The sequence below is a fragment of the Lepisosteus platostomus genome, chromosome 13, assembly GCF_059453375.1.
Source record: "Lepisosteus platostomus isolate fLepPlt1 chromosome 13, fLepPlt1.hap1, whole genome shotgun sequence".
Taxonomy (NCBI): Eukaryota; Metazoa; Chordata; class Actinopteri; order Semionotiformes; family Lepisosteidae; genus Lepisosteus; species Lepisosteus platostomus.
This window is the reverse complement of record NC_142623.1, coordinates 39,028,043-39,041,650: the sequence shown is the minus strand read 5'-3', so window position 1 is coordinate 39,041,650 and position 13,608 is coordinate 39,028,043. Positions and strand designations below refer to the sequence as shown.

The following is a 13,608-nucleotide window of genomic DNA, read 5'->3' as shown; positions in this document are numbered from 1 at the left end:
CCATGTCAGTGTCATTAATCCCAAACCTCCACAGTGTAGTACAATATAATTTATTAAAAGGGCATTTAGTACCCCCCAAATTCCCCAAAAGATGACAACAAAGCAAACATAATTAATAACATTATAAACCATTGTAGTACGAAAAATATTATTAAATATAGATTCATTTTCAGTTAATTATTTTTCTTTCAGTTTCTTTTTAATACAGAGATATCTCACTATTTATGTACTGAAAGAAATATACATATATATTTTAACCTTTCAAACTAATCAAATTTCCATGGCCTTTTGTTTATAAATAACTGAAGTAAATTATTGTGAAAACCCAGAACACTGCTGCTGGCTTCCAAATATTCCAAGCATAGCATCCCAAAAGTCTTATGCCTAATTTATAAAGACCTTTAAAAAAATGCCATCATATGTTCATATCTCCCAGCATCATTCCTTTTCTGTTCAGTTAAACTTTTATGTCACAGACCGGAGAAGATGAGAAAAACATGAAACACTGAGTAACAATACTATAACAACCTCTCAAAAAAGTATGTTATTTTAACCTCTCAAAGTATTATTAGTATTAGTATTAAAAGATATTTATTTTCTTCTTATTGAAAAAAGTATTGTCCATTTTCATGTTTATTTCATTTGCTGTGGTTATTTCATGTACACTTAGCCTACGTTCAGTGGTACAGTATTTAAAAATGATTCCGTATTGTGCTTTGAATCAGATAAAGTTAACTTAGGAAAGGCAGGTAATGTTTCGGAGGACGTTGGACTGAGTGGCAGGGACTGGCCCAGAAGAGCTGCTGACCACGAAAGGCGATACATTAGTGGATGCTCTCACCGTTCCTAGGACCACCGACACCATGAATGCATAGAACAGGGTGAAACAGCAGATGTAGAAGGACCAGCCCAGACAATTCAGCAGCTTGGGGTTCTTCACTTGAATACTGACCAGGAAGTTTGTCAACGCACACACACAAAATACTGCTGTAAGAGAAAAGAACATTTCAGGAAGACATTTTTGTAACATGTCGGTTAATAAATCTTGTTTACATGGCCAGTCTCCAGAGTATTTTGTTCTGAAGTGTTTCACAGTCCTCTGTGGGCTTCTGCGTTATTGAAGCATAGCGGTATATTGAAAATAGGTTTAGAGATAAAGAATAAAGAAATGAATGTTAGCAAAAAATTTGAGATACAGAATCTGGATAGAAACTTGACAGTGAAAAATTTGATGATATGGGGTTTGATGGGTGTGATTCAATGTTATATCCTGGAAACTGGATGATGTATACAGCAGATATTTTCCCAGATGTTTTCCCCACCTACTTGTAAAACTAATAACTTTTTGAAAGTCTGTGGGATGTATTTGAATGATCCTTTGGTTAGAAGTACAAAGCCTATATGATCATTTTTTAATTAGTTAAAATTGACAGGTAATAAAAGCCTTTCACAACCATGCTAGTTCCTCAGACGTCTGTTAAAGTCATTTGGAAAATGAGCAGCTGTACCTGACAAGATGTTTAGGATCAAGGCTGTGATGGCTCGCTTGCCCTGGGACAGAGCTGGTCTGATCACGAAGAGGGTTAGGAAGGAGAACAGAGAAGAGGCACCGAGGAACATCCAGGTCAGGCTAAATGGGCCTGGATAAAAATAACAAGGACACTACATGAATATCTATACCGCACTGAAAAGTTCTTCTCTGCATTTTGTTTGTTCTGATGGCTTCTTACCAAGGAACACCTTCTGGAACTGCAAATAGTGAAAATTCATGACAAGATATTTTCACTGTGGCCAAGTAGCCCGATTTCGCATTTTGGCCCTTGAGGAACACAGTCGGCTATAGCGTCACCGTTCACCATACAATGCGCCTTTGTAATGATACTGTCGTACACGCATGTGAACCTAAGAAAAAAATGCAAAGAATGCTCACCAATCCAGACAGGGAAGCCAACGCAACTGAAGAAACCCTTGTAACTGTTACAGAGAACAAAAAGACCCTGGCTGACCCCCTCACCATATATGAGCCATTGAGGGGCACAGAGCGACATTGTGTACAGGATAAACTCCACAGCGACCATAGAGGCTGTCACCGTTACAGAGTTCTTCATTTTAGGGTGGGGGGATATAAGGGGCAGGTTGTACTAGGGTAGCCGGATAAAGAGTTCAAATTACGCTATTCAGTGATGTAATGAGAAGTAACCAAATAATTCATCTGATTTCATCAGCCCCTGTATTCCAACCGGAAGGAGATTCTGACTAGCCTTATTCTTTCCCCGACAATCAGAGCAAAGCTTCTTGATTTTCCTTAATTTTTCCTTGATTTTTCATTGTTGGGAGAATTTTCTTTGTACTCCTTTGGGAATGTGCACTGTTCCTTTTCGAGTTTCCACTCCTTTTCAAGACGTGCTCTTGCAAACACAATTCCTTTTAATTTTTCCTTCTGTTCTCTGGTCTTCTTAGCCTCTCTGCGTGGTCCATTAAGGAGTGATATCACAACACAGCCTGAGCAGGTGGCTGTGTAGTTAACAGCCTATTTTAAAAAATCCTTGATAATTCTTCTTTAATTTTATTTTGTTCTGCGTGCGTGGAAGTTCCTTAACACCAACCTGTACTGGCTTCAGTGTTTCACAAGAGACATGAATCAGAAAAATGACCAAAAGGAACACTAGAGTGTAGCCACTGGGGTAGAATCCACCTCAATTGAAGTAGTTGTTTGCGTTGCAGTGTTTTCAGCAGCAAGTACCTGGAATGGTTTGAGATAAATATACATTCAATGCACCTACAGTACACAGTTTTTTATTATTTCTTATAAGGGAGTTCTTTTCTAAGCTATCTCTATGGACAATTTTAACGCTTCACTCAATGTCCAAACACAGACTAATACTTCAGTAGGAAATTACATAATTGTTCTTTTTATTTATCTCACACCATGTGCGTCAGTTCTCTGTTATGAAGAAAATAAATGTATTGATTTTGTTTTATGAATACTAGCAATTGGAAGCAATGGAAAGATTAGCTGAAATTTATAAACACGGAAAATCGACATTTCGTGGGGTTAAATGGAGTTAACATAAATCTACTTAAAATGTGCTTAATGTTTCCTAGAATTGCATATACAGTACATAATTCTGAGCCTAACAAATGAGAGTTTGCGATAATATTCAATCTTAGCCTTGGGACAGCCAATTAAAGACTGCATTGATAAACTCCTGCCCTTCCTGCTCATCAATGTCATTGTATTTTCCACAGGTGTGAAAGAAGCAGTTTAAGACAATAACAGACCAAATGATAAAGATGATCTGCTTAGGCTTGTTATTATTGCAATGAAAAGTTTGCTGACTTGTAGTAAATTATTAATAATTATAGTTATAACTAATGTTAATTACAAATCATGATATGTCAATGACATTGTTATCAACAATGATATATTTCACTGATCAAATACTTTAGTATGATGAAAAATGTTCATATTATTAACAAGTATAACAAGTATATCTAAAAGCAAGCCTGCCTCCGGATACTGTCCAAAGGAGTAAGTGGATAAAAAATATTGGTAAATTAAATGTAACCTTGGAACAAATGCATCTTTCTCTGGCCTGAATTGACCGGGAACCCAGGTTCCTTCCAGAATTTAAAACAGTAAATTGAAAACCATCACACTTGCCAGCGGAAACAGGAATCATTGTGGTGTATTCAGCATGCAGGCCACATTGGCAGGGAGCACACGCAAAGCAGAATCACAAGCTTTAAAAAAATCATAGACATTTCAACTGTGCCCAGGATTTCAGAGCTGAAACTGAGGATTTATATACTTAAATTCTGTTTAAAATCATCTTTGTCTAGTTGCAGTGTTTCTCACTCCTCACTGAGGTTGATGCTATCGCAAAACAGCAGCAGTACCATAGACTTAAACTTAAAGAAACTGAAAGGACTAAAGCTCTTACGAACAAGTAAGGGGTAATTTTCACTCTGAAAACTGAAAAAAAGAAACCGTTCTGTCTGTTGAGCCTTCTTCAGGTGTCAAACCTGGAAAGTAAACGGTGAAACGTGAACTAAAGGACATATAGTGAAAATATTTTAAAACAGAACAAGAAACACTGATTACTAAAAAAGTTGTGGGAGCCTTGAGCAAGTCACCCAGTCGTGCCATAAAGCTGAAGCCACGGCTTCTTTCAAGCAACTGCTGGACGAGACCCCCGGATCAAGTGAATGGGCTGAATGACCTCCCCTTTTGTGTAACCTGTCCCATGTTCTTTTGTTTCCTGTCACAGAAGTAATATAAGAGAAACCATATTCAGCCGTCTATAACATGCCTGGAGAGGAAACTAGAGATCTGCTGTGTCTTTTTCTCTGTTCAGCATGTCTGTGTTTGTCAGGGGAGTTCCTATTCACCCGCTGACTGACTGACTGACTAACAGTGAACTGAGAAAAAAACAAGGAAAGACGAATGGCAAAAAAAGTTTTTAAAACAAAAATTAGCAATGAAAAAATTAGTACGCCCTTGCGAAAAAAAACTTGAAATTGAATGATAATGATATAATTATACAACAATGATTTGGGTGTATCCTGACTTGTGCCCACTTCTTCCCAGGACAGACTCCAGCTCCCCCTCAACCCTGTTTTAGATAAAGTGCTTAGAAGATGGAAGGATAGATAAATCAATCAGAATAATGTCATTTTAACAAGTTATTTGTTTTCTGTACAGTGAAACAGTGGTTATAGTTACCCGCTATAGCATAATATACTGTATAGCCTTTAAAGTTAAAAAAGAATAAACAGATTTTGTGCAAGACTAAAGAATGGATTGATCTAACAGAAAATAATTTACTTTACAATGCAAATTATTAGAGACTTACAAAGCATGAGTCAGCTAAGATGGGCATATAGCGTGCCCGTTGAAACTAGCATTTTAAAGCCTAAACACGCCTCAGAAGAAAGGATTAATTCCTGTCAGGCACATTTTTACGAGTAACTCTAGGCCACTGTTGACATGGTAACTGCGCTTTAAAGTCTGACAAGTCACAGCTTCAGAGTTTCAGAGAGCTTGGAGTCAACAGTTCACAGTCCTAAACAAATTCTCTCATTGTTTTCACAGCCACTTATTCTCAAAGATTTCATTTAAACAGAGACGTTGATTGTATGACTACATTAATATCATTAGTACTCTGTATTGATTTTATGTCCTGGTATGTTGTATAATTGCTAAAGAAATTAAGCTACAGTACAGTGCTATTGTGTCGGACTGTTAAGTAACACAAAGTATTAAATCATATTGCTTTGGAAATACTGTATGAGAATGACCACCATGGAGTTCAATTTCTCAGTCACAAAGAGTAAGCCTTCCGTTTGTTAACAAAGCAACTTAAACTCAACGATGACTCCCTGAATCTAATATTCACTCACACGCTTTGTCTGTGAGCACCACACACAAGTCTTAGCCTATTTATATTTGTTATTCTCTACTGTGGTGAAATATGGTACCTAGACCCACAGAAATAGTTTTAAGACTTGGGATTTTCAAGGCAATACCAAATCTGACATGTGAAGATCAGTGAGTCAGACCTCACAACACCACTTTCTCTATAAAAGCTGTTATCCTTATGGGGATATTTTCATATAGCAAAACTTGTCGATATTCATTGTTCTTGCCTCTGCATTGAAGCACAACTGACCCTTTTCCCAAAAGCAAATTCCATGACAGCTGCTCAATGGCAGTTTTACATGAGGTAGAATGACGAAATACTTGGCTAACAAATTGCCATTGAGAAGTGTCTTAAAAGATTCAGTTCGAAAGGGAATTTATTTATACTTACTCTAAGGAAAACCAACAGATAACACAAACTAGGCATGCATGAGCAAGGTACAGCAGCTGTTTTGACTGCCCCCTCTAAAGATTGAAATGAGACAGTTATCTCAGGAAAATGTGCGTGCTTTCTCAAGCAAGAGCAGGCACACAAAGAGATAACGTGCTCAACGAGCAGGGAGGGTCATTACTGATAAAGGAAATGCTTACAACGCCTCAGAGAAGTGTTCAGACCTTTGCACAGTTTTCAAATGTGGTTGCTTTAAAGTTTGCAGTCAAGACATTTTAAAGCACAGTAGCAATCAATATTTCTTACATACACAACTTACTCCACACGTCTTGGAGAAGTTAACAGATACCTTTTGTGAAAGAAACTGGAAATATTCAAACCTCTTCTTGTGGCAAACCTGGGGTTTTGTATACTTATGCAATCAAGATTGATTTTTTCTTTTTAGTTTTTGTTGACATGTACTGTGACTTATCCCTGAATACTTTTGTATGATAAGATAGGTAATACTGTACATGTCGGACAGATACGGAGTATTCCCACATACATTTCAATTAATATTTTTTCTATAATATTTGCATTATAGACATATTCGTACATAAAAATACAGACTGAGAAAAATCAACTATAATAACAATCTCCATAGTTTACAATATTTTAATTAATTCTTTTTTAGTTATTTTTTTTAATCTAAGATTTATCTAAAGGAGAACACTGAAAGCATGTTAATATTTTTAAGTACTATATGCAGAGTATGAAGTTCATACTTTTTTCAAGTAAATTCTGACTCACTTTGCTTTCAGAAAATCCCCCTTCTGTTCGGCACAACCTTTGCCTGTTCCTTTAACAAATACTACAGTTCATTTTCAATATCAGATTTTTCTTTCTTGAAGTGATTATTTGCATACAGACTGCCAGCCAGACTGATGCATGACCTTAGTCACTCTGGAACTTATACAGTACTGCGCAGTGCACATCTGAAATGAAAGTGTAATGACCCTTGATGATATGTATTGTGTATTTGATTATATTGCTGAAGTGGCCTTTAGAACAAACTCATCATTCAGGGCATTCCTGCCCCAGGGCAGCCTTTGAGATTAGCATGCCTGGACATAGATCATAGATTAGGATCCTCCTGAGCCAAGCTCTCGAGCGCCATTGCTACCTTGATTACATGACAGCTTGGTGAGGTGGGGCAGCATCTGATGGTACTGCTTAGGTGCAGCAGCATTGATGACAGCATCTTAGGATCTGCCACTCAAGCAGTCCAGTTGCCTAAGAGGCAAGAGCTACAGCCACCACCCTTGAATCAGCACTGGTCCACAGAGATCCCTTCTGGGCTCTAGAGATCTGTTCTGTTGAAAACCCAACAGGGACCACAGCAAGGTTGCAGATCTCCCCACCAAGTTCTGGAGCATTGGTTGCAGGCTGCGTGACTGCTGCAAAGAAAAGAGCAGAGGCACTTTTAGACGGTATCCCCTAGATCAGTCAGGGATAGACTGTCAGGGGTTTCCATTCCTGGTCCTGAGTCACCTCACACTTGCTAGTCTTCACTCCAGCCCTCCTGAGCCCCCCCCCCCCCCCCCACTTTATAGAAATGTTGTAATAATAAAATTAAGTTAATAAAATAATAAAATTAAGTTAAATTAAGTAGACAACTAGCAAGTGTGTAGGAAACCAAAACTTTGCCAAGATGACTTGTTAGTGGGGGTGAAGGATTCCATCAATTAAAAGGCTCAGCTTGATCACAGACCACTGCTGGCAACCCCTGGGCTCACTGACTGTGATCGAAAGCAGCTGACAGCTCTGTCAGTTGAGCTGGAGAGAAGTGTGCAAATATTGACACCCTTGCCTCCTTCTATAGCACCAATGCACCTAAGTGATCTAGAAGGAAGGAGGGGCAGTGTTTCATCGAGAACCAGGCAAGGATAAGGCTAGGATGGGGTGCTGCTCCCTAATATCTGGGGCTTCTTGTCAAAATCTAGAGCGTGACTGCTGCCACCCGCTGAGACCCTCTGAATTAATGAGGGTAACAATTCACCTGAAGTATTTGGAGAGGGTGAACTAGAAATGGCAATACAGCAAGCGACCAACTGGAATGTGCCCAATACTACAAACAGAATCTCAGCTACCCACCTACTCAGTGCTTACATTGAATTGTACATGAAATCCGGCTATCTCGACTTCTCAGACAATGATTCTTCTACAGTTGTCAGTAGGCATAGAGGAGAGAAAAACCCCAGTGGGGTAATAATATGCCTCTTGGGGAATCAAGGACTGTGGCCTACCCCTCTCCTAACATGAGTCACGAGGGGGGTCATGGATTTGATGAGTCCTGAACATCGATGAATTCCCTTTAATAAATATTTCCATTTATTAATGAATATGGATTCCTCCCACAAGGCTAGGTTGCTAATTCTTACTCGTCTGCTTTGTAAGATAAATTATCTCAGAACGTGAACAGCAGTTCTTCGCTGCAGGTTTCTGACATAGCATCATGCTGGCCTCGCTGACGCCTGACTAAGAGCATTCTCTTCCCCGCAGAGGATCCATAGGGACCAAATAACCCCAAACCCTGCAATTCCGATTCCCATAATAATTTTTTACTTACTGGAATGAAACACACTGTTTTCCAGCCTGCAAGAGATGTTTTGTGTGACTACCGGTTCAGGAATGTGTATGAGATGTCTAGACTGATTGATCTGTTACAAACCTATCTGTGCATCTGAATTCCATATACGCAACATAGTATTACATATATTTTATTTTTTATATTCGTTCCAGCATGACTAAGGATGTTTTTGATTATGGCTTATAGTCCTTTCTTGCTTTAATGTTATGTGTATATATAATGTGTTTTGTATTTCTTACCTGAATATTCAAATTGCTAGGATTATGGACTATATTAATCATATTTCAATGTATAATTCAGGGCTTTGTGAAATATTAAAAGAGTACAAATACAAATTAATGAATAGCTCTGAAGCACAGCTCTGTAGTATGCCCTTATGTAGTATGGGATTTTTTCTAGCTGAGACTGTGTTAGCTACATAAAACCAAATTAATCATAAGAATATTTCCATTGTGTTCTCATTTTTTTGTAATCGTTAATGTCTACAAAATAATGAATTATTGAAGGTATCACAGTAATGTATGCTGTTAATTTTTAATGTAAAAAATATTTTTTAATTAAGTGCAGTAATTAATAACTCGGGCACTTCCACAAATTAAAATATTATGTTCCGATAGGCGGTCCTAAAATATGGCCATTAGTCTTCAGGTGACCTTGTCTCCCACCTGGCCTCATCTGAAGGGATTGTAGATGCTGCTATTTATCAGTGCTTCTTACTCCGAAATGTCAGACAAGGCAGTTCTGCTCCACCTGTACTTTTAATTGCCTTTCCCCTACAGCCACTGAGATAACAATGAGAAAACTAATTAAAATAGGAGGTAAATATTTTCAATCATGCTTGTAATGGAAATACGCTCTTAGGATATGCTCCTGCTTCATGCTACATTCATATTCTACATCTCATAAAAATTGTAATAGATACAGTTTAAAGTGCACAGAGTACAAACAAATCCATCAAACGGGCTGGCTCATTAAACAGGAGTATACAATTGAGGCCCTGAGAACTTGTGATCAGATCAACATTTGAACAGGTTCAAGAGGCTGTGCAAAAATCATAAAATTTCTGTATGAGAGAGTGTGAGAATGATAATAATCCGCAAAGATGATAATAATAAGATGAAAAGAAGAAACAGTTCTGGCTTGTATTTGTATAGCATTTTCCAACTCTAGAGCACTATACATAAAAGACCGTATCCACTTCATCCTTCACTGAAGTACAGCAACCAGCTGGGTGACATGTGGCTGCTGTTATATGCCAAAAGCCACACTGTGCTCCGACCCTTTCGTATTTTAGTTCATCACGAGCGCCTGGCCTCGTTACTCTACATGATGTTTAACTCCTCGTTCCTGTTCCAGATCCCGTTCGGGATTTTTAACCCTGTCTGTCTCAGATAGATCCCCCGGTTCCTGGACTCTGGACTGCACCCCAGTTTCCCCCTTTGGATTTTGTGGATTGTTTGCCTTCTCCACGCCCCCTGAGCACTGGATCACCACCGTCACCACCCCCTTGTCTGTCAACCCGTCCTGATCCTGCTGTACCTTCTCCTGACGTCCTTCTCCACTTACTTCTGGATTATACCGTCTGCATAGGGTCCTGAACTACGCTTCTCGGGAGCCTGGACCAGCTCCCGTTACAGCAGAGAACTGAGAAATTATTTCACCAATTGAATTAAGAAAGAAATTGAAGAAGGCCAGACTATGCAAGCCCAGAGTGGATTTTAGCCAGGACACTGGAGGTAGCTCTCCTACTTGTGCCATGGAATATTGACCAAGCAGTTTAACATCCCATTCTAAGGATGGCATCTTCTACAGTTCAGTGTGTGGTCACCACACTTAGATATACAGTACATTTGTGGATTCTTGTTCAGATGGAAGAGTACCACCTACTGCTCCTCCTCCATAACTTAAAAAAAGCAACATATTTTTTCCTTAGAGCTTTCCCATCCAAGTACTGACACGGCTCAACTAAATGAGTCAAGAAATAAATAAGCATGTGCGAAAGCATGTGAGAAAATTTGTATAAATTAGTTTGCTTAATGAATTACTCTCTGTCAGGTAGAAGAACACTAATATCCTAATGTTTGTCTCATCCAAGAATTAAACTTCTAAAGGGAATGAACTGCTATTCAATACCTGAAAATATGTGCTGAGGCATCTCTAAAAAATGCAACCACATGACCGTCTGCTTCCATGGCCAGAATTCCAGTCCTATGGTAATTCGATCCTTGTGACACTTCCATGAGATAATTCAGTAAGGTTGGGAAGCCATGCAAAGCAAACAGTAATATTTGACATTTGACTTCCATGTATATTCTTTCACTTTCATAGGTTTCTAGGATAAAAGTTAAAGACTGATGCATGAAGAATAGAAAGATGTTTTGATATACTACTGTCTAGTACTTTTTCCTCTGGAATTGCACCATGTAAAACAGTTTTCTGTATAAAAATACCACTGACAAATTTGGTCAGCTTTAAGCAAGCATCTAATGTCTGTAGCAACCACAGTTTGAAATATTAACTTTGAGCTTAAAAAGACACTCAATAATAGGTGTGCAATTTTAAAGAATCCTGCTTTGTAAGTAGTCACTGTCACGGGAGCCGGTCCTGACTCCCTTAAAGTGCGTTGTTTAGGACCCCGTGCGGACAGTACCATCCGGAAGTGTCTGGAGAAGCACATCAGGGAAGAGACAGCAAGGTTGGGTCGGGTCGACAGACACGGGGTGGTGACGGTGGTGATCCGGTGCATAGGGAAAGGCCGAGGCGACAAATCCTGTAAAGCCCAGAGGGATAATTAATGCACAGTCCAATGTCCATCCGAGACTAACACAGGAACAAGGAAGTAGGAACATGGAAGGGCAAAACCATAACGGAGCCAATAGTAAAAGGGAAAGCCGGGACAGGTGTACGTAAAAACAAAACTAAAATGCAAAAGGTTCGATAGACAGATGACAATGGCCTGAGAGTTTTCAATGTTTGGATCCAATAAATTTCAAAAGAGGATTCTACCAGCTTCACTTTCTTTAGATAAAGATATGATCTGATGTCCTTGGGTCTCACAGTGTATGTCCACTTTTGTCTGGTGAAATCGAGAGTTTATGTTGTACTGTAAATTATTTAATTTAGAAAGGAAACATTTTCTATCCACAATTACAGTAATAAAACAACAGCCCGAACTTTCCCGCCCCTTGAAAGAAAAAAATATATTAGATAAATTCAAGACAGAGAAAATAAATTGCTCGTGATTGAAGAATGAGGTGAGCTTCACCAACTGTACCTTTAGTGTGCAGCCCTCATGCTATCACTCTGAGTGGCATTTGAAATCTTTCAACAATATATTTTAGAGCTATTAGAATAATACTGCAAAAACCAGATGGGCTGCAGGTTACTTTATTTTGGAATAAACAAAGATGGGTATTCTATTCATTTTTAATAATTAATTGGAAACATTATTATTTAAGTTACCTAGTTAATGAGAAGCTCATACAGTAGGATACTGATTTAAACACTCAGAAGGTTTGTGGCAAATTAAATTCCCCCTGAAGGTTTTCCACACGCTGGGGGTCACTGTCGCTGATGCCAGGGCCTCACAGAGTGTTATGAGCTGTATAATAGAGAGACTGCAAAGAAACAGGCCCACCTGGTGCGCCTGCTATGAGTGGAAGTAATTATAGAGGCCAACTGCCCTTGACAAGGGGTTCCCATGGATACACCTGCTATGTCATCCCCCGCCACAGTTCACTTAAAAACACAAGAAGAGAAACGGTAGGAATCACAGACAACATCTGCTGCCATTCTGTAAATAGCCAAGACATTGATACGGTACCACCTAATAGATATGGTACCGGTCTCCTAAACTAGAGATTGTGGGTTCAAGTCTCTATCTGGGGTGACGGTATTCTTTGGGGAAGCAGGGTGTCTGGAAGAAGCTGCTCAGCTCAATGTTGAACCTGATGCCCAATCTTTGTTTAAGAAATGGATAAATCAGCTCCTCTTATCAGTTGGCTACTGAAACCTGAATGAACTTCTCTTTGGCAATTTTCCTTAGTATTAATGGAAATCATTCTGCATATTATGTAAAGTCCTTTCTCTTTTTTTTCGGAGAAAAGAACCCACAGATTTCAGTCATCAAGGTTTATGGCGATAACCTGCAAATTTTTATTTGCAGTGTGCACTCACCTACAGTATTTGTTTAATCATACTGTGTATTCTGTGAGATCTTCTCATCAGTATCCACCTTCAACATCTCTCACCCCAATATGTACTTTTTTGTATTTTTGAAAAGTACAAAAGATACAAAGTCTTTCTGTGTCATCTATGTTCATTTTTTTAAATTAAGACTTTATCTAAATCTGTAACTACTGTACTTGCTGTGACCTGTTACAGTCATCTAAGTGGAATTAATCAATTATTTTTTTGCCCACCTTTCCAAATAAACTAGCAGTATTTGTCTTCCTGTCAGTTTAAATAGAAAGCTGTAGATGTTTGATGTGGAAAACAGTTTTGGAATGGCCGGGATCACAATGTGTTCCTGCATTAGGCTGTCTGACAATTGGTTAGCTGTCATAAGAGAAGACAAAAAGAGGTAGTTTAGTCAGGTAGTTTTAGATTTAATTAAAGTACAGTAACTATTACTGAAAAGTAATGTTCTTCAAAGAGGAGCCACGAATTAGTCTTGTTTATCTTTTGTGCTTGCATAAAGCCAACATTAAAGTGAGCAAAAAGGGTATCATTTATTTAAATACAAGTCAACGTAAGTTAATTAGCGTTTTGCTTTAGTTTTTAGATGGGGTGCGGCTGAAGAGACAAACAACTCATTGATTCTTTGAAGAGAGCCTTTCAGCTTCCTATGACACACAATGTTTAAAATAATTGTCAATTGATTGAGGAAACATTGGCAGAACTTGGGATGTTGGGAGTTTTTTTTTTCAAATTAAATTAGAAGTTGTTCCACCACCATTTAAATTTAAGATGGTGTTTTGAAAGAAAAACAGCAAACAGAGGCACTGTAAAATGCAGAAGGCCAAAAAGAAAAATGTTGCAATTGCTTCAAGCTTCCGATCATTATCTGCTGTGTGTGTGTGTGAGAGAAAAGATTATGTAACAGTTAATTGATTCAGTAGTCGATAAAAGTTGTCACACAGCCATTTCATTTATGAGATAAATATA

At 38.5% G+C, this 13,608-nt stretch overlaps 1 protein-coding gene across 1 annotated transcript; it reads right to left on the bottom strand.

The window, feature by feature from the left end:
- Positions 1–209: 209 nt before the first annotated feature.
- On the bottom strand, positions 210–2,690 carry LOC148650584 (uncharacterized). Its single transcript, XM_088604573.1, has 3 exons — positions 1,931–2,690; positions 1,509–1,640; positions 210–987 (listed from the first exon to the last, which is right to left on the bottom strand). The coding sequence occupies exons 1-3, from the start codon at positions 2,106–2,108 to the stop codon at positions 737–739; spliced, it is 561 nt and encodes a 186-aa protein (XP_088460699.1). The 5' UTR covers positions 2,109–2,690; the 3' UTR covers positions 210–736.
- Positions 2,691–13,608: the final 10,918 nt, after the last annotated feature.